This window comes from Carassius carassius, chromosome 8, assembly GCF_963082965.1.
Source record: "Carassius carassius chromosome 8, fCarCar2.1, whole genome shotgun sequence".
NCBI classification, from domain to species: Eukaryota; Metazoa; Chordata; class Actinopteri; order Cypriniformes; family Cyprinidae; genus Carassius; species Carassius carassius.
The window spans coordinates 15,579,807-15,600,413 of NC_081762.1; the positions used below are offsets into that span (position 1 = coordinate 15,579,807).

General features: G+C 37.0%; 1 protein-coding gene and 1 long non-coding RNA gene across 2 annotated transcripts in view; one reads left to right on the forward strand and one right to left on the reverse strand.

Moving 5' to 3' along the window:
* cdk6 (cyclin dependent kinase 6) overlaps positions 1-12,180 on the reverse strand; it is a 39,231-nt gene extending 27,051 nt beyond the window's left edge. Inside the window, exons 1-3 of the mRNA XM_059556451.1 lie at positions 11,631-12,180; positions 9,816-10,142; positions 7,088-7,223 (exon numbers count right to left, since the gene is read on the reverse strand). Of these exons, the coding sequence (XP_059412434.1) occupies positions 7,088-7,223; positions 9,816-10,039 (360 nt within the window). The 5' untranslated portion in view covers positions 10,040-10,142; positions 11,631-12,180. The remainder of the gene's footprint in view (positions 1-7,087; positions 7,224-9,815; positions 10,143-11,630) is intronic.
* Positions 10,065-18,237, forward strand: LOC132145425 (uncharacterized). The gene is made up of 3 exons (XR_009434463.1): positions 10,065-10,173; positions 17,568-17,720; positions 18,116-18,237. It is a non-coding gene; the product is annotated as an uncharacterized LOC132145425 (long non-coding RNA).
* Positions 18,238-20,607: the final 2,370 nt, after the last annotated feature.

Consider the following 20,607-nt stretch of genomic DNA (forward strand, 5'->3'; position numbering starts at 1 on the left):
TTTATTCACAGTAATTTAAGCGTTATTATTATTTAAATTATGAGTGATCTGTTGAAGTTATACTCAGGAAAGCACTTTAGTTCATTGGAAAATCAACCTTGATATACCTGTCATACAATCTCTCAAAAGGTGTAACCCAACAGGTGGAATCTGAATGATTCTTCAGAGACGGTTATTTGTTGTAACATGCTATGCACAACAGAGGCACCCTAATTTACAATCAAAACATTAATGCCTCAAATTAAACCAACAGTACCAACCTGAAATAACCAGGCTTTGCTGAGAGGCATTCAGACTCTAAACAAAGGAAAGATTTGATAGCACCTGCCCTAAAGTACCTCTTCCTAGAAAATGGAAGAAATACAGCAGAGGAGGAAAGAGTGGAAGAAAAAAAACTCCCAAAAAACAGCAGTCAAAACAGAGCTTCCAGAAGGCACCCCCCTTTCTCATGCTAATTCATGAGAGGCAGCCATATTGTTTATTGTACCCCAGCACAATGCAGGACATCTGCCAGTTAGCGTTAGTGTAATTCCTTCCCCATGCTTCATTAGGCTCTCCTTTATGGACCAGAAACAGGCCTCGGGAAGGCGCAGGGCCGGAGACCCTAGCCGCACTCCACAGTGCAGGGCCAGCCGCTTGATCTTCTTCCAGCTCATTTGATTCCCGGGGCCTCGCTCATCAATTAGCATGCGGTGGGTCTGAAATGGGGCAAAAGTGGGCAGTTTGGGGGGCTGGAATGAGATGGAGGCTGGGACCTCTGCAATCTGGTGTCTTTAGGAGGGTGGTGAATAAGGTTGCTGGGCATCTTTTGGGAGGGCCACATGGTCTACAACTGATGTCTGTTATCTGATGTCTGTGTGGCCTAACAGAATGAAATCACACTAATGCATATTCAAGAGCTCTTTGGTTAAAATATTCTGACTCTGAAAGCCTGTAAAATGCATGGATTTAGTATAAAAGGCTACTAACTGTATAATATGAATTTATAATAATTTGAATTAGAGCTGAAACAACGAATCGATTTAATCGATTAAAATCGATTATTAAAATAGTTGTCAACTAATTTAGTCATCGATTCGTTGCTAAATAACTTTTATTTGCCGTAAGCGGCTCATTTCGTGCATATTTCAAATCTGCGGTGACCAAAGTGTGGCAGTAATGAGCCACCGGAGGTTTTACTCAGCCAGTACAACAGGAGAAGTAGCGAATAGCCAATAGCTGGCCTTGTTTTATGTCACGTGCTTCCCGAACAGCGTCTCTGATGTCTATGTCTGCAGCATTCAGCGTGATGTGGGAGTACTTTACATTGAGCCTTTAAAAAAGAAGAGTAACCTGTAAACTCTGCACTACTGCACTGTTTAAGGGGACGTTCACATATCGCGTCTTTTGCGCGCTCAAGTTCGTTATTTCCAACACCGCACCGCATCGAGTTAAAAACATTTCAACTTTTCAGAATGCAGCAACCGCACCGCGGGTCATGTGACAAGAACTAACCAATCAGCTTCATCCTTTCCCGTAACAACGTTAAAAGCTCAGTCAAGATGTAAGGAACAGCTGATCATAGTTGTATATGGATTTCCATTTTGAAATAAATTTAGTAGCAGAGCTACTGCAAGCGATTTTTTGAGCTGCAAATCCATTTATCCTTTGCTGAAATTTCCGCGTCTTCAAGGAGAGAGCACGTCATGGTTGCTTATCAAAGGCAGACGCCTCAGGGGCGCTTCTGCGCGAGCGCTTTGGAAAGAAAGAGAAAGCGGCGCGCCTAGCGTTTTCCCACGCGTTTTTAGGCGCGATTTGTGAACGGCCCCTAAGACTTTCATTTGTGCAGATTCTCCAGTACAATGTTGTTTGCAAATGTTTAGTCGTAAAAGCTGATAACATTGCTTTTTAACAGTTAACATTAAAAGCTTTACAAACATGTTCTGTGATCAGTTTGTAGTTTACCAGTTCAAAATTCAGTCGTGCAGCCTAATTATGACTGAATGACAGAGGTAAATGTTTAAAGATATTTGAAATGCACTTTTTTTCTAAGTATTCACTGCTCTTTTTCACACAGCAGGTTTTTTGTCAATTTTTTTTTCTGGACAACCTTCTGATGGATTTTACTTTAAATTGTGAGTTCCATTCAGGTTTCATGCCACTGGCACTTTATTCGAAGGATTGTTTACAATTTCTCAGCAAAAGCTATAAAGCTGTTTCCCAGTATATAATAAAATACAATGCACTGCAATTTTATTCTGTTTTATCCTTATTCTTCGTGAAAATATGTTCTAAAAGGTTCCTTAATAAGCTTCGTTCGGGATGTTAAACTACTTTAGGAGCTCTAAGGTCTGCCATGGTGAAAACATTATTTTAAATCTCCTTGTGAAATTTGCTAGAGTATGGGTCAGTGTTCTGATTGCAGAAGAGTTCGACAAAGGATTACTAACACAATAAAACAACTCCAGGTATATTTTTGATGAGGATATGACAGTGCAAAATGGTTAAAATCTCTTAAATCTATGCTGAATGATAAAGACCATTTATTAATAATTTACTTGGGGAAAAAATGGAAAAAACTAAAATATAAGTACATAAACCGATTAATCGTAAAAATAATCGACAGATTAATCGATTATCAAAATAATCGTTAGTTGCAGCCCTAATTTGAATAACTATATAGAATTTATTATAAACATCTGTTAATTTGTGGCTTGATTTCTGAGAACTTATTTACATTTACATTTAATTTAATGAGAAATATATTTAGAATATTATATGTATATCATTATATGCATGTTATTACACAGCTCTGTGGAATACTTAAAGGTACAATTTGTAAGATATTTGCAAATATCCAAAAACCACTAGGCTAGTGTTATATATTTTGTCAAGCTGATTACTAACAATATCTCTAATGTATTCAACTACTTGTAAATTATGAGAAAATTCCCATTCTAAACACGGGGCAGTGCAGTCGCCTGTCAATGACGTGAGTTACCCTTTGTTACCACCTTTACTGAGGTAGAAACCACATGACAACAGTGTCGTGGACAAAGCGGAAGTAGTGTCTAGTGTAAAGCAAACCACTACCTTGCTTCAAGCAGTTCCTTATTTACTTCTTCTTTCACGTTTTATGGTGGATTGTGTTACTTATTTATGGAACATAATTACTGTTTACCGTCTGCCGCTGGTTCTGTCGACAAGGACAGCTCCCGTAAACGTAAGCGTACGGGCCAACCAAACGACCCAAGAAGAGTTTGGGACAAGAGAGAAAGAGCGAGGATTAATATCGGTGATGCATTTTGTAGATGGAGAGAGCTTCGCGACAAACTTTAACTAGAAAGAGATGCCGATCTCGCTTGTGTTTTACTCGACAGGTGAGTTGTTTTGATTTGTTTATCTTTACAGAAAAATGTATGCCATTATAACGATCAACAAGATTAGTATTATGGGGCACACACGGCAAACGCGGGGCATTGCGTCTCTAGACCCGCACGAGGACGCATCTGATCCATAGCCTGATCGCGTCTTTGCATCCGTTAAATCCATGATTTATCTTTCCGTCTGATTGATGGCCGTCAGCTGTTGGGTAAAAGACACAACAAATCCCATCATTCCACGCTACTTCTTAGCGTCATCAAACCACACGATTGTTATTGTTTTGGTAGTGCGCCCTCTCGTGGCAGGTCCTACAACCTGTACCTTTAATTCAGATTGGTCAGTCGCGACATTCCAAGGTATGTTATCCCTCATTATTACACAGCTCTGTGGAATACTTAATTCTGATTGGTCAGTCGCAACATTCTGAGGTATGTTTCCCTCGTTATTACACAGCTCTGTGGAATACTTGATTCTGATTGGTCAGTCGCAACATTCTGAGGTATGTTTCCCTCGTTATTAAACAGCTCTGTGGAATACTTGATTCTGATTGGTCAGTCACAACATTCTGAGGTATGTTATCCCTCGTTATTACACAGCTCTGTGGAATACTTAATTCTGATTGGTCAGTCGCAACATTCTGAGGTATGTTTCCCTCGTTATTACACAGCTCTGTGGAATACTTGATTCTGATTGGTCAGTCACAACATTCTGAGGTATGTTATCCCTCGTTATTACACAGCTCTGTGGAATACTTGATTCAGATTGGTCAGTCGCGACATTCCGAGGAATGTTATCCCTGGATAAAAAACCGGTAAAAGCTAATAACACAGGCTCATCCGGGTAACAGCAGTCAGCGCTGTACTCTTGCTTGAACTATTTTTTTTATTGGTAGAAGCTTTGCATTTGTTTAGCTATTAAAATATTAAAACTTGATTCAAAATGGTGTACTATTGTTTAATTATGTCATCCTGGTATCGCGGACTCACTCTCGTTTCATACAAACGCAGCTGCTGCCATTTTGCTGGATGTACATTCTCCCTTACTTAACTAGAAAAAGGTAATAACACAGGCTCAACCGGGTAACAGCAGTCGGCGCTGTTCTATTGCTTGAACTATTTTTTCTTGGTGGAAGCTTACGTTTGTTTAGCTAATAAAATATGAAAACTCAATTAACATACATAATATTGTATTTATTTGAAGGTTTTAGTGCAGTTAACCACTCATTTTTGGTATTTGTGGCTCACAAGCTGTTTGAGACAGGCTTGTGCACTCCACTAATATAGATCAGTGGTGGTGTGCATTACACCAAAAGCGTGAAACCTGCGGGAATGACGAAAATAATGAGCAATACAAGCACTATTTAACCGGAGCGAATGAGACATGTGTGAGTGGTTGTCGGAGAGAAGGGAGCAAGAATGTGCGGCTGACGTGACGTTATTGCCTTAACAGCCGCTGACACCCTGGATCTCTGAAAACGTCAAAGCAAATTTTCAAACAGACATTATCCTTATTAACAAACCACATATTTGAAGTCTAAACATTTATTTACATTATTTACGTATTATTTATAAGATTATAGTAGATTTGGATGTCTGCCATGACATTCTCTGTAAAAAGATACTGGACAATTGAGTTAAAGCGGAGTTACACAAATGGTTAAACGGTTGCAGATCTGTTATCACTAGAATATCGCACTCCTGGAAAAGGCTCTTAAGCCAATCAGATTCGAGGACCGGAAATAACTTTTGTGCACATTAGGGCTGCATAATAAATCGCATGCGATTTTCATGTGCATCTTGTCAGTCAAGCAGCTTCAGGTGCTACGATTATGAACGCAATATTGCGTAGCTTGTCAGTGAACAATGGCTCTGTGTATTAAATGCCACTCCATCTGAAAACATGTGATGGAGATTTACTACTAATCACAGAACCTGCTTTACTGACGAGATGCGCATGACAATCGCATGCGATTTATCATGCAGCCCTAATGCTGCATATATATATATATATATATATATATATATATATATATATATATATATATATATATATATATATATATATATATTCTGGGATGAAAGTGTAGCATTTATTTGAAATAGAGGGTTTTTTTTTTACAGCGCAAGTCACCTTCACTTTTGATCAGTTTAAAACATCCTTTTAATTAGGTCTTTTAGGTGGGGAAAATGCAAAGAAACCACATATCTATCTGTAACATGCAAACTATAGACTCAAACCAAGACTGAGAAAGTCCCTCTCGATACACAATCCTTCCTTAATGATACACAAAACTTGCAAAGGAAACATCTTAGGTGTCACTTTTTAACTTTTCAAATGTTTCATAGCTTCTGTTCCCCTTACAGTTTGGCACGAGTGACAAAGAGAGAGATACGGTTTGTTTGCAGGACTCAATGCAAGATGTCCTAGGGGGAGAGGTAGAGAAATATGATGAATGGATTTGTAAGACTACCATGTGGGAAAAGTCCAAATAGATTACAGGAGAGTAGATGATCAGGACAGAAAAAAATCCAACATTTCCGCTCAAAGCTTTCCGGATGAACGTAAGAGGACACTGACACAGGACACACACCATGATTATTTCTAGACTAATGAAAATGATATCTTGCCTGAATGACTTAAGGAAGCCCCTTGCAGTCCACTGGTTCAGTCTAGTGAATGGCTGAGAGGGAGGCCACTAACCAGACATACACACTTTCACAAACCCTTTGCATGCACATACACACACATACACTGAAGCAACATTCCTCTGGCCAATATTTGGTGAAAGCCAGAGCTGAATGAAAATAGAGGCACACAGGCACCCAGCCCTTTAATTAGAAGCCCATCCACCACATGCACTGCCCATCAAAAGGACAGGACTCTGTGATCTGAGGGAGCTCCATCCTTCATCTGCCCACTTAGAAGGCAAAAAAACTTTTTTTTTTGTTTTTATTTTTTTTGCTCAGGGCCTCAAATTCTTTATTATTATTATTATCCTTTTTAATATAAAAAATACCCATCGGAAGACAATACAGACCACTGAAATAAAAATCTGTTTAAAATAAGCTTCCATAAAACAGGCTCACCTGTAACAGAAGTTAATTAATGAAGGTTTTATATTCAGAATTTCCCTCACTTTGTAGTATAAGTTCATTGTTTTCAGTTACAGCTTAAGGTCATTGTAAAATGTTATGCTCAATCTTTTTTACTTCCATAACCTGATTCATTTATTATAAAACTTGAGATTTAACTAGTAATGTGTAAGAAAAGATCTTGTTTTATCCATAACAGTTGATATAATAGAATTTGGTTGCAATCCAGTTATTTCATGACATCAGCAAAAAAAGCAGAGCAAGTTATTATATTTTTATTAAAGCATTATAAAGCACAATATTTATGAACACTTATGACTTGTGCAAAGTAAGACCAGGATTTGCATTGACTGTGTGCATTAAACAGTAAACATTTTTCTTTAGGCTCAGTGGTAGAGCATTGCATTAGTAGGGCAAAAGGTTGTGTGTTCAATTCCCAGAGAGCACACATACTGATTAAAAAAAATGTATACCCTGAATGCACTGTAAGTTGCTTCAGATCAAATGCGTAAATGTAAATGTAATAAGGATTTGTTCCGATTTGTTGATGTTGACCGGCTGAAGGCATCAGGTTACAGTTTCTTTGCCTGATTGTCGATACTGAGATGAATTTGCTGGTGTGATGATAGTACCTTTATAGTTTCAGGTGGCACTCCTGGATCAGGTGCCTTCTCCAAATATGTGGTTAAATCTTGGTCCACGTGCTCAAAGACCAAAGTTAGTTTGGTTTCCCGGTCAGTCCTGGAAACTGTGCATACGTCAAACAACCTAAACAAGGGAAAGGCATAATCAAGAATGATTTCATTAAAAGCTCTTTGAGTGATCTCTCTTAATTATTTAGTATGAATTTTGACAAGTTTATAGAATACACCATAACTGAGTATGCAAATTCTACAATATAATCTGCAATAAAGAGTTTAATGGAGCAGAAACTGTCTAAACAAGACAAGCTGACACTGTCCCAAAACTGATATTGGCAAGGCATCTCAGCATAGCATCATTTCAATGCAAAAAGGCCATAATCCTAAAATTACTACTTCAAGGACATGGATGGATGCTTTATAACAAGATAAGATAGGTTCTCTAATTGCCAGATGTTGCTTGAAAAGAAAATGAGTTATCCCCAGACTTTTAGTTAGAGACAAAGTCATATATCCGTAATGAACCTCTACAGGAAACACTTCTGCTGGAATCCAGATTGTTGCTCCACAATGAAGCCTCTAAACCAGGTAAACATATGGCATGAATAATATTCTCATTATAAGAACTGAGGGATTGCCTGCACTTTCACAGCGTTCCAAACACACAGCTCTATAGGATTCTCTGGCCCCTACATCTCTTAATACTGTTTAGAGTTTCATTTAAAAAAATCTTCCATTTGCTTTGTTGCCTTGCATTATACAAAAAATAAATAAAAATCTGTTCTGTAGATCCCACATATACTTAATGTATTCATAAAAACAATGGGGTCCAAAAGTCTGCAACTCCAATAAAATAATTTGAAAAGTTTTTTTTAGCAATGAATTATGAAACTTTTCTAATGTACTTTTTCTGATCATGTTCTTTGATTGAAGCTCAAGATGCTCTGTGGAACATCTAAAATCATGCTGGAGAACATGATCAGGTTTTGACAAACTTATGGAGTTTATGCTGCTTGAGCGCTGTTGTCATTAAAGCAAAGGGGAAAACAAATGGACAGACAATATGAAAAAGATTTGTATTCCTGGGCAAATTAAAACGCAGCAAAATTTACATTTGCAATCCAGACCTTGTCTGGTGGTCTAGCCAAAAGAATGACGTGTAAATGCTCAGCAGCTTGAAGTGCACAACAATCCATTGCAAGGTTAAAGCCTTGAGCTAGGCCAGCCAATGACGTTAGTTCTGTCATCACTTGAGTGAACTATAACAAGAACTCCCCTGACAGAGTCATCGGTGATCTCAAAACAATATTCCCCACCTACCCATTTTAACATTAATAAGCAGCCATGCTAAAAATATCAACAAGCATTACCAAAACAAAACAAGATAACCTTGATGGCAGACGCAGACAATAAGGAATTAAAATGCATCTATTCACAGTTGAAAAAGAAAGCCGGCTGCTCCCAGATATTTGCGCATCAATGGTTTCACATCTCCACATAAAGGTCAACAATAGATATCGTTTCAGTTGACCAGGAAAGGTGAATTGTCAGAGCAGTGCATGTGTCAATGGTACGATTTGCATTTGACACTCCAATTATCAAAACAATGGAAGGCGCATAGCTGTTCCCTGAAGACATCCTCATCTTTAATGCAAAGAGAGAAGACACTGTGGTTTGATTAACTAGATAATCTGTTGCAGAGATACTCATCTTTTATTCCTAGGAACGATGAGTCATTTTAGCATTATGGTTAGAGATTAGCAAATATGGTCACATCAGGGACCAATGCTGATACCAATATAAGAAAAGAGATGCAGTAAAAAGCCTGAAGTAACACTAAATGTACAAAATATTTTTCTCAAAAGTCAGTAAAATAATATCTAAAACTACTCAATGCTCTAAAAACTATCATCCAATGCCAGTAATGTCAAATTAGTCAATATATCTGTCTATTAGGAATTTAATAACAAGCTCCCCACACATTTAGCAACTCAAAACTGAGTGGGCATAATGCCCCGCAAGAAAAGAAGCTGATTGAGGCGAATCCACCAAATTTATGCAGCTTTATCAAGTGTCTCGGTTTTCTCGAAGTTCTTAGGGGATCTCCCTTGATCAAGGGTCGATGAGTGCAAAATGACGCGACAGGAAACCATAGGCGTGATATATGTCTGAACCCACTTTTGGCCAATTTTCCCCAAACAATTTAGGATGCCTACACACAGAAGATCATTGAGTTTTACGAATAGGAACATGTGACAGCTGACACCCTATATTGCACATTACCAGATCTCCTTCTGCCTTGAGGGACCAAAAGTACTTAATTTAACGCAACCCTAAAAAAAAGTTCTGTAACAATAGGTATGTGACAGGATTTTGAGGACAGTATCCTCTGAAATCAGGAAAAGGATATGTCAGCAGCAGACTTGTTTAATATTGTGTGCCAAAAAAAAGTGCAGGAAATGAAACTTGTAATATGAGGAATAAAGTTATTTTCATTGTAGCACCAGGCTTTTCTTAACAGAAACATTCTGAATGTGCAATGTCTTCTTCCTCACTCCTTTAATCATGTTTTAAAACATTATGATATCAAGGATATGTTCATTGTAAGATGTCTTATTGTATGTTAAGCTACCATCTGTAAACAAAATTAAAACAGACTTCTTGTCATGCATCCCTAATCAACAGCACCACCATTCACCCCACTTTTTTATTTTTTTACCTGACCACATTGGGATGCTCAAAGGACTCCAGCTGCCTCAGCACCGCCACCTCGCGGATGGTCGACAGCGGCATTCCCTCTTCCTCTGTCTGCACCCGAACTCTTTTCAGGGCTACAAAGCGGCCCCCGTTCTTCAAATCCCGTGCTTTGTACACCTTTCCATAAGCACCTTCACCGATCTCAGCCACCGGCTCATATTGTTGGGTCGAGCTCTCTTTGTCCATTTTTTCTCGCGGCGAGGGTACTGCGGGGAATCCCGAAACGTGACGAGCTCGCGGATATTTCACAAAGGCATTATTGGGAGAGCGGCGCTGGCACGTGCACTGCCTGTAGAGCGCAAGCACAGAAGGAGAAAGAGGTAAACACCAATGTGATCAGTTAAATCAAATCTTATCTATGCACTGAAGATAACAGACATGGAGCTTAACCCATAAATTCAACATACACAAAGCTCAGCCGCCTTTACAGCCACATATCAAGAAAATTCCGTTAAATATCAATATATATAGTCCAGAGTAAGAAAGGCCTAGGTGAATGATGATGTCCCAATTTATATAAAGGAGAAATCTTTTAAAGGTCTAGGTTTTTTAATTTCAGCCTGTGTTCAGAGCATCTCGAACTGATGACTCCAAACGTGTCAAGTGGCGTAACCATTGTAGCTACTAAATGCCTACTTTGCAGTTTGAACACGTGGTTGAACACACAACTTCATCATTACTTTTACAAAGTGCTTCAACACTTTCCAAGGTTGATAATTTTAAACAAATATAATGATTTTTTTACTGTCAAATCTGAAAAAGTTATCAAGGTTTTTTGATTTGACTTGGGGGGGGGGCGTGTTTTAAAAAATAATAATAATAATAATAATAAAAAGTCATTTTCATATATTTATTTAAAAAAAAAAAATGACATTGAAACAGGAGGGTCTACATGGGACCTCAATGTGATATTTCCTATTTTATCGTTTTCTTGTCACGTGACAACGAAATGGATTCGTGCATGCTGGTTAAACCACACTGACAAATTTAATAGGTCTATAAATTATATATATATATATATATATATATATATATATATATATATATATACCTACTTTTAAACAATTATAAAATGTAAAAAAAAATTATATGAGTTAAAACAAAAAATACAAACTTTTTTTTCGGAGCAATCACACCACCCTGACATTTTTCTCTTTAAAACCCTAAAAATTATAAATATGTCTGTTTTATTCTAATTAAAAATTATTTGAAATAATAAATGTAGCCTATATAAATTATATATATAATTATAGCTAGCCTTTAATTCAGAAGTTGAACACGCGTTGATCACAGAAAAGGTCTATTCAAATCATTTTGTATGCATTTCATATTTTATTTAGCTAACTGTTTTTTAATAACCTCACATCACTGATCCATAATTAGGCTACTTGCTAATCTTGCGTCGACACAGGTATGCCTAATTTAACTCTCTTCCGTACAATAGCTACTGTAACAGACTCGAGCTTTAAATCTAACCTATGCGCATTTTGTCAATAGAAATAAACAGACCGAGTTTTCTAATGACAAGATTGTCCATGCTCTTCTTTGTGCCACACAGCCCTGAGCACGTGGTTGTCTGCTGTTTGCATTGTTTAGCTGTGCATCTCAATAAAAGCTTGCACTAAAGCGCCTACATTAGTTTCCACACTCAAACAACACGAACGTGTAATTAATGATCCATCTAGCGTGCACGCGAACCCCATATGCACTAACACACGCGCACTGAATGTAGAAGTATCGCAAGTGAATGGGAGTTGTAGTTGTAGAGGATAGTTACCCTGTTTGTTATATTCCGCCCGGAATGTCGCGTCATTCACGAACTTCAGTAAGTTTCCCAGCGTCTCCACATGCATCACAGCTCGTGCAGTGTCCTCGCGACGGGCCACACAGGTAGTCGGATGGTGCACGCGCTAAGCCCCATCTCCCAGCAGCACCACCTCAGCAAAAACAAATTAAGTGAAAGATCGTCCGATCAGTTCCTCAAGAAAGCGGAGAGGATAAAAAGGGAACTGATTTTCATCGATCTGCAATGGCACTCCTTCCCCTCTTATGTTTTTCCCATATATGCAGGAATATGCAGCGTGTGTGTGCTCGGTCTGCTCCTCGCTTTCCCACGCTGGCTGAATGTGCCTTGACCCCCTTCAGAGCAGTTTGACACAGAGCAGGCGAGTTTCCGCATTCCTCACAGACTACAAAGACTCGCCGCCTCCTCATGCTTTCTCCCTGCCTGCTCGCTCCTTCACCATTCAAACTGCTTTTTTTGCTTTTGTCTTTGTGTCAAAACGGGATCACCGCGGGGGAAAGAGCTGGGACGCGGAAAGGTTATTGGATGCATCAGCTCATCTAATAGAAACTCTGTGGATCTGAACATCTAGATTAGTGAGGAAACAGACTGTCTCTTCTAAAAGAATATGTGTGTGCGTGTGTGTGTGTGAGTGATATATATATATATATATATATATATATATATATATATATATATATATATATATATATATATATATATATATATATATATATATATATGTGAAAAATATATGCATATAATACAATATCAGTAACTGCCCTTATGGACTTAGAGGGATCTTGCACTATTGATATTCATATGTTAGATCATAATATAAAATAAGCCTTTTATACTGGAGTGATAAGATGAGCTCCCATTCCTGTGATACAAAATGTTTAACAGAAAAATAATGTAAAAATGCTACAATAAAAACAACAAAAAAGATACTGCAGTAAAAAAAGTAAAGGACATTGCATTTTAAGTAAAAAGAATGATTAACCTATATGGGATAAGCAGCAACAATTCTGAAACATAATTAAAAAAACATAATCTTGACATTAAATATTGAAATATTTTACTTAAAAAGTACATGCAATGTCCCGTTAAAGGTTTGTTTTCACTGTTAAGTAAATGTTTTATTGTATCATGTTTACATTCCTTTTCTGTTATTGAATCTTTTTTGTTATTGTTGCTGTTGTTGTGGACAAATACATTTTTAAGTTAAGTTAAATAAATATAAGTTAAATAAATGTGTGTGTGTACTGTATATTTATTATATAAATGCACACACATATGGAATATATTTAGAAATTATCTACATATATTTATATTTGTATAATTTATATTAAATAATTTATACAAATATAAATATAATATAACATATTTTTCTTATATACATGCATATATATATATATATATATATATATATATATATATATATATATATATATATATTTAATAAATAAACACAGCACACACACACGTAAAGAAAAACTTTTATTTTGGATGTGATTAATTGCGATTAATCGTTTGACAGCACTAATATATATATATCACATGTGTTTTGCTGATGGCAATTTGTAGACAGTGTTGCCAGTACAATATTTGGCCAGACAGCCAGTCTATTTATGGTGAATTATAATTCATCATGTGACCCGTTTAAACAATTAAGTTATCAGTAGCCTATATTTCTATTTTTTTAATCACTGTTCAAGAAAGTTGGCTTTTTTTTTCTTTTTTACAAAATTGTTGGGATCACAATTGAAGGAGATTAATCAGGACTGCAGTTATTGTCATAATTGGGCTCATGTTCAATGTCACATTATCCATATATCCTTTGCTGATCAATACTGCACTCCTGTCTTGTATATTGTCTTGTCTAGAGACTGCCCAGCAAAAAATGATATACATGTGTGTGATGAAGAATTCTATGTCTTGTTACTGTGTAAATAATATATTGCCAATTGCCAATTTTGACATAAAACACTCTTAGCTCTTAGATGTCTCTGTTGCATTTTAAAGAGGAAATACAGTAAAATGAAAAGTGTTGATAATCAGGCAAAGACTATGGGTGAATCTTCCTAAATGAGTTGTATTGTGTGGTATATGGTGGGGGGTCTGTGTAGTTGGATGAGGTGGATGAATCTGCTCGTCTTCAGTATTCAGAGAAACGGAACACTCGTTGGTTTGAGTGAGAGCGGTTCAGCATGGGGGCAGATGATGAGTTTGAGCTAGGTTTGTCTGCCAATACAGTTCCCCATGTGTTCCCCCTCTTGTCAACTTAAAATTCAACTTTTTTGCATCACAAAGCACACATTACACACAATGGGCTCTAAACCAATAACTGCAAAGGCTTCCCTGTGCATTTATGCATCGTGATTGTTCATTTTAAATTAGCTCTGAGAGCCATTTCCCAGACTGAATACATTACCATGCATACACATTCTTATTAGGCAGTGGAAAACAAAACAATTAAATTGGTTTGTGTGTGGTATGCTCCCTGTCCTTTAAGCCATGCCACAGCAGTCATTTCAAAAAAGGAAAAACAGTCACACATTCTGGGTAAAGTCTGTGCAAGACCGAAGTCATAAAACAAGACTCAAATGAGTCACTAAATGTATATCTAAAACCAGAAAACAGCAATATTATCTAAATATATAACATCACATCGTTCTTGGGGACGAGGATACAGAGATAAAAAATGAGCAAATGAAATGCTCTGGGAGATTTATGCTGCATGGTGTGTGCTGTTTTGTCTTTTTGTGTAAGGATGAAAAGGAGTTTTGTGGTTAAGATAATTAACACTTACCAAGGCATTTTAACTGTCTCCCAGTAAAAGCGTTAATGCTTTATGAAAACAAACACATGCTTCAGAAAAAAAAAAACCATAATTTAGTCAGCAATAAACACCTAAATATGTAAATGTGGTAAGAATTTCCTGTTTTTTTTTTTGTTACTTCTTTAAAATAACTGTATTTTTCAGTGACTTTTTAGAAACTTTTTATAAATTGCCACACATGATTATATAAAAGAATCAAGAGATGCAAATGAGGTTCTAATTAGAAAAAAAAAGAATCTATAAAACTTCATTTCTTGAACAAGTTAAATCGCCTTGTGTTTTTTTGCATATTCTTTGCTTATCATTACAATGGCTGCTGGTTGAGCAGAGTGTAAGCCGTATAGTTTAGATGAAAGGCTCCAATCATACACTATCAGTGCTTTTTAAATGACAATCTCTTCGGTTATTTGAGAAGCTTGAGTGGCAGATGGGGATCAGTCTGTCTATGTAAGAGAGACTCTCTCCAGTGGAGAACAGGTGACATTTTACCAGATTACCTTTCCACCCCATACACTTCTAACCAGACACCAGTCGGCCCGACAGCAGCCTCTCAGATCGGCTTTCTCAAATCAGATTCAGCCACACATGGAGGCAGCATTTGTGAAAGTGATCCCGACAGTCTTCATGTTACTCTTAGTCGATTGACTGTCCCCTCAGTGCAGATAATAACTGCTGACCACACCCTAAACACAGTGTCTGTGCTTTGTTAATGATAAAAAAAATTATAATAACAAAAAAAAAAGTATGTTTGGTTTACCTATATAGTTGAACGAGATTATATATCCAAAATCATTGCTCTCTGAACTATGACAGTAATATACTTTTAAAAGACGTTGTTGTTTTTTAAGAAATTCGAAAGATAAATAGGCTACCATTTTTTGGCTCTTTAATGTGTTGTGACAGATCAATTTAAGCGCCAAGTGAACCAATCGTCTTTTTCACATTTACTTAAAGCACAAAATAAACATGAATGAACATCAGAACTTTTTTTTTTTTTCAACTGCGGAAAGATGTCAATACATTTTTCAAGTTTTAGTCCACCGAAGTTAATCTACTCTTCTGTCTGGTTTGTTTGTCGGACAAGAGTTTGAATTTGCCGTTATGATTGGTCAGATCAACTGTCAATCAAGCTCTTTGCGAAAGGTTAATTAAAGTCAAAGGGTCCGGTAATGTTGTTTTGGACCCTGTTGACTTTATTGTGTGGACAAACAGTTGAAACATTCTTTAAAATAACTAAATGGAGTGGGAATCTCATTCAGATGTGGCTAATGTTCACCCAATTAGGTTGCTTATACCATTTTAAAGTTTGGAGTCTGTAAGATTTTAATGTTTTTATAAGACTCTTAGACTCACCAAGGCTGCATTTTTTTTATTAAAAATACAGTAAAATAGTAATGTTATGAAATATTATTACAATTTATAATCACTTGTTTGTTCTATTTTAAATGTATTTATTTACTGTGATGGCAAAGCTGAATTTAAGGCATCTGTTACGCCAGTCCTCAATGTCACATGATCCTTCAGAAATCATTCTAATAGGCTGATTTGGTGCTCAGTGAAAAAAAGAAATAAATATCTTCTTCTGTGGAGGCGGTGCTTATACACACTATCACATCATGTAGAACATTCCAAAAGCTTTTAGAACACAATGATGTCAAAAGATCAAGGGAATTTTGTTTCTCAGTTAAAGGGTTAGTTCAGCCAAATATTAAAATTATGTCATTAATAACTTACCCTTATGTTGTTCCAAACCCATAAGACCTCCGTTTATCTTTGGAACACAGTTTAAGATATTTGTCCAGAAAGGTAAGAAAAACATCATCAAAGAAGTCCATGTGACATCAGAGGGTCAGTTAGAATTTTTTGAAGCATCGAAAATACATTTTGGTCCAAAAATAGGAAAAACTACGACTTTATTCAGCATCGTCTTCTCTTCTGTGTCTGTTGTGAGAGAGAGTTCAAAACAAAGCAGTTTGTCATATCCGGTTCGCGAATGAATCATTCGATGTAACCGGATCTTTTTGAACCAGTTCAGCAAATCGAACTGAATCATTTTAAACGGTTCGCGTCTCCAATACGCATTAATCTGCAAATGACTTAAGCTGTTAACTTGTTTAATGTGGCTGAGACTCCCTCTGAGTTAAAACAAACCAATATCCCAGAGTAATTCATTTACTCAAACAGTACACTGACTGAACTGATGTGAAGAAAGAACTGAAGATGAACACCGAGCCGAGCCAGATAACGAACAATAGAGTGACTCGTTCACGAGTCAAGAACCAGTTGCATCGGTTTTCGGATCACCAGTAGTTCTTTCGGACAGTTCGAATCAATAAACCGGTTGAAGAAAACGGTTCAGCGGTTCTTTTGTGCTTGACGTAATGGCGTCATTGCCGATGATTGCCCTTGATTCAAGCCTTCGGTTTACCAGCGCTCATAACATAAGCACAGAATCAGTTCAGAATCAATCACCAAAAGAATCAGTTCAGTTCAGGCGCTCTGTGAGTGACTCTGCTTCACGCTGAATCACACATGCGCAGTATCATCAGCTCCTCAGTTCTCGAATCGGACGCGTCTGACAGAAACGGTTCTTTTAGAAACTAAATCTAAAATATCTTAAACTATGTTACGAAGATAAACGGAGGTCTTACGGGTTTGGAACAACATGAGGGTGAGTTATTAATGACATAATTTAGATTTTTGGGTGAACTATCCCTTTAATGAACCCTTTAACATATATGAAAACAGGTATCTAGATTATTCCTGATGTTTACTTTTAATTCTCAGGAAGTCTTGCTATTCTCAGTATAGATACACAATTAAAAGTCTGTTCTATTATTATTAAATGTTTGTTACAAATAAATAGTTTCTTATAAAGAGGCGATTTTTAGACATTTTAAGACGATTCAGTGACGCTATCTGTAATGTGAAATCCCAGCATTCTCTCATATGAAACATCTGCTCTGAACATCTCCATTCAATCTCAGGATCAGGCACAGAGACAATGCTCAGTTGTTTTTCCATATTGGATTGATTTTTCATCTTTTCCCCCATTTTTTTCTCCCTCTTTTCACTAATGTCCGGTCCAGGCAGCTAGTAAAGCTTTCCCCGGCACAGGCCCCTTAAGACAAGACTCTTTCTGTTGAGCATTTCCATGGAAACCAAGCAACTAACTTGAGGAGGAACATAAAACCTAGCTTTTTTGGAGAACGGAGGAACACCTGCCACCTCTGCAAATGGAGGTTTGAACACACAGCGCTTTTACACATCATACAGAACACACTTTCACTGGCTCTCAATGAGACCCCAACATCTGTTATCACTTACATGAATAGCCATTTATCAGTGATTTGTGAGGGGACTGCCTGCAAGCGGAATAAACATCATGAGGATATCCCATAGATCTCAAAGCTCTCACTGTCACAACAGAGAATCAATGCTAACGCTGTGTTTTGTAGCCGATCTGAATTTATGTTCTTAGCAGAAGCTCTCTCAGCACAGGAAATTGCGTATATTGTGATGATTACATCAGCATTTGAAGCTAAACTCAGTATCAACCTTGCATTAGTACTGTTTAAACATGAAAAACACAGTCAGTCCATACCATGCTGACTCATGCATATCTGCCGTTTTTCAGGGGGACTGTAATGACACAAACAGTGACTGAAATTTTCTGCCTCTGCTTCCCCAAGCATTTCTACCACAGACCCGTGACGAGGGGCCTTTAAGGGTCAGCACATTGCTGGCTGTGAGTAAAGAATTCTGGCAAGTATCAAGAGCTTTCTTGATTTGTTCATTAACAGCATTAATCATTAACTGAGGTGCCATTGTCCCAGGGCAGCTGTCTACTGTTTATTCGGCTCCGAGCCTTGGTTTAGCAGAGCTCACACAGAGCTGCCCCTTTAACTTTCTAAACTGACAGCTGCTCCTCACATTCATGTGAAAATGAAGCACTGTTCCAAAACCAGGGCATGTTTGGAGAAATTCAGTGTACTGTACATCACTGCATGTGTGAAATACTGTGAGAGTTCAACTTGGGGTCAGTTAGGGTGACTCTCAAACTATTGCGTGCAGAGAAGTGAATATTAGTCAATGATATTACTGAATTTTACCTGTATAATAAGTAGGGTTGACTTAAAAATGTTTTATTAGAGTTTTATTAGAAATAATTGCAAAACATGTCTTTCTGTTGAGTTTACCTCAATGGTTGCATTTGATAAAATACATAGTAAATAGTTTGATCCCACTCATAAATAAATTATACCTCTTGAGAACTAGTTCTTTTTAGTGATTTAAAAGCATATAGCTGAATGAATCTTATTCCTGAACAAATTACTCTTTGGGTGGGTATTTTAATGATTCATTTAAATGGACTCATGAACTCACTTGTTATATAATTGCAATTGAACGTCATAGTTTAAGCCTTGTTGTTATTTTTTTAAATTTATATTTTTATAATGTCGCCACAAAGTTAAAAGGTTGTTTTTAAAAAATTACGTCAAACGCTGAGAGATCGTTTCTTTCATATGCAAGTGAGAAGTTGTGAAGCAGAAACAAATGAAATTAGTGTGTACCAACACCACTTGTTACATTAGTTTTGCAGAGTGCTGCTGCAAATATTTACTTCGAAGCAACCAACATTGTGAAGGAAGTGTGTTGGTGTCATTTTCTTTGTGTAAGATGAGTACAAGATATCTGATGTTGTCGCTTAGCAACAGCTTTTGCTTTTGCTTGCTTTGTCAACAATGACATTCCAGTGGAAACATCATATTCTCTTAACTTAGTGTTATCGCTTTGTCACTATACCTATATTGTGCAACATGTCAAGAAACCACGCTATATAAATATTGTAGTCATAAATTCATATAGTCCTTTATGATTCCGTCTTTTATGTATGCCATAAAAATAAATAAAATATTGTTTTATCTTAAAGACTTTGATTGGGTCTTTGAAGTTGCCGCTAGCAGTACTTTGATTTAAATTTGCATATAAATCATTATACAGTGACTATTTTCATTATGGATTATGCAGTATCAGTTTTTTTTTTTCCAATCATCATTTATTCAGACACATGAGACTTGAATGATTTACTTGAATAAGGTTTAAGAGCTCTTAAAAAAATTTTTAGAGATCTATCATATTTACATGAATCGCGGTTGTGCTAACTGCAGAATGTAACATTGAACCTTTTAGTGAAGCAATGTGTGCTTGTGCAGTTGAATAAATCCCATCTGGCTTGTCTTTTCGAATAATTCGGTGACAGAGTTATCCACCTGAGCCAAAATACCTCTGGTTCTTTCTATCTGGCAGCTAACGCATGTGTCTGTATAGCATGCTGCATATTTGGAAAACCATTTCTTTAGATTACGTCACTTAAGTGCAAACTTGCCCTGGCTTCCCTCTGAGCATGTTCATCATCTCATAATCCACTCAGTCTGTGAGGGTGGAGAGCAACACGTGAGTTGTGTGAATGCCTGTGGGAGGTCAGGTGGGTAGTTGCGCTGTGTTTACCACAGCTGAGCAAAATTATTTGACCTGACAAAATGATTTATAGCAGCTGGAGTTCTCAAATCTCAGTTACCTCATGAAGACATGGCCTGTTTTACCTCTAGTCTCTACATATGACATCATATTGTGGCATGGTTAATTGAAGAGACTATGATCCCACTTTTTCAAATGAACAACGATTCTGTTTGAGATGAATTGAGTGATGAAATAAGAGGCTGTGTGTTAGTGATTTTGTCACGTTTCTTGGTTTTATAGAACAGCTGCGACAGCAATAGGTGATAAAAGACACCAATTGTCAAGTGTATTTATAATTATACAACAGGTATGGTCCTCAAATTTGATTGGTTGGGTGCTGTACCAAGATTGCTGATATATATAGTCTAACTGACTGTTTATCAGCCAGTCTGTTCATTAGTGGTTGGGATTTTTCTTTCTATGTCTGTAAGATAATAGATGGTGATGAGGGTTTGTTTGGAATTAGATTTATGCTAAAAAAAAAATTAATTAACTTTCCACTTCTGGAAAAGTTCAATTCATTATTATTGGCCCAAATCTAATTCCATACAAGTGTCTGATTTCGTGAGGGAGTCATTAGTTCATCTGATCCTTAAAAAAAACACT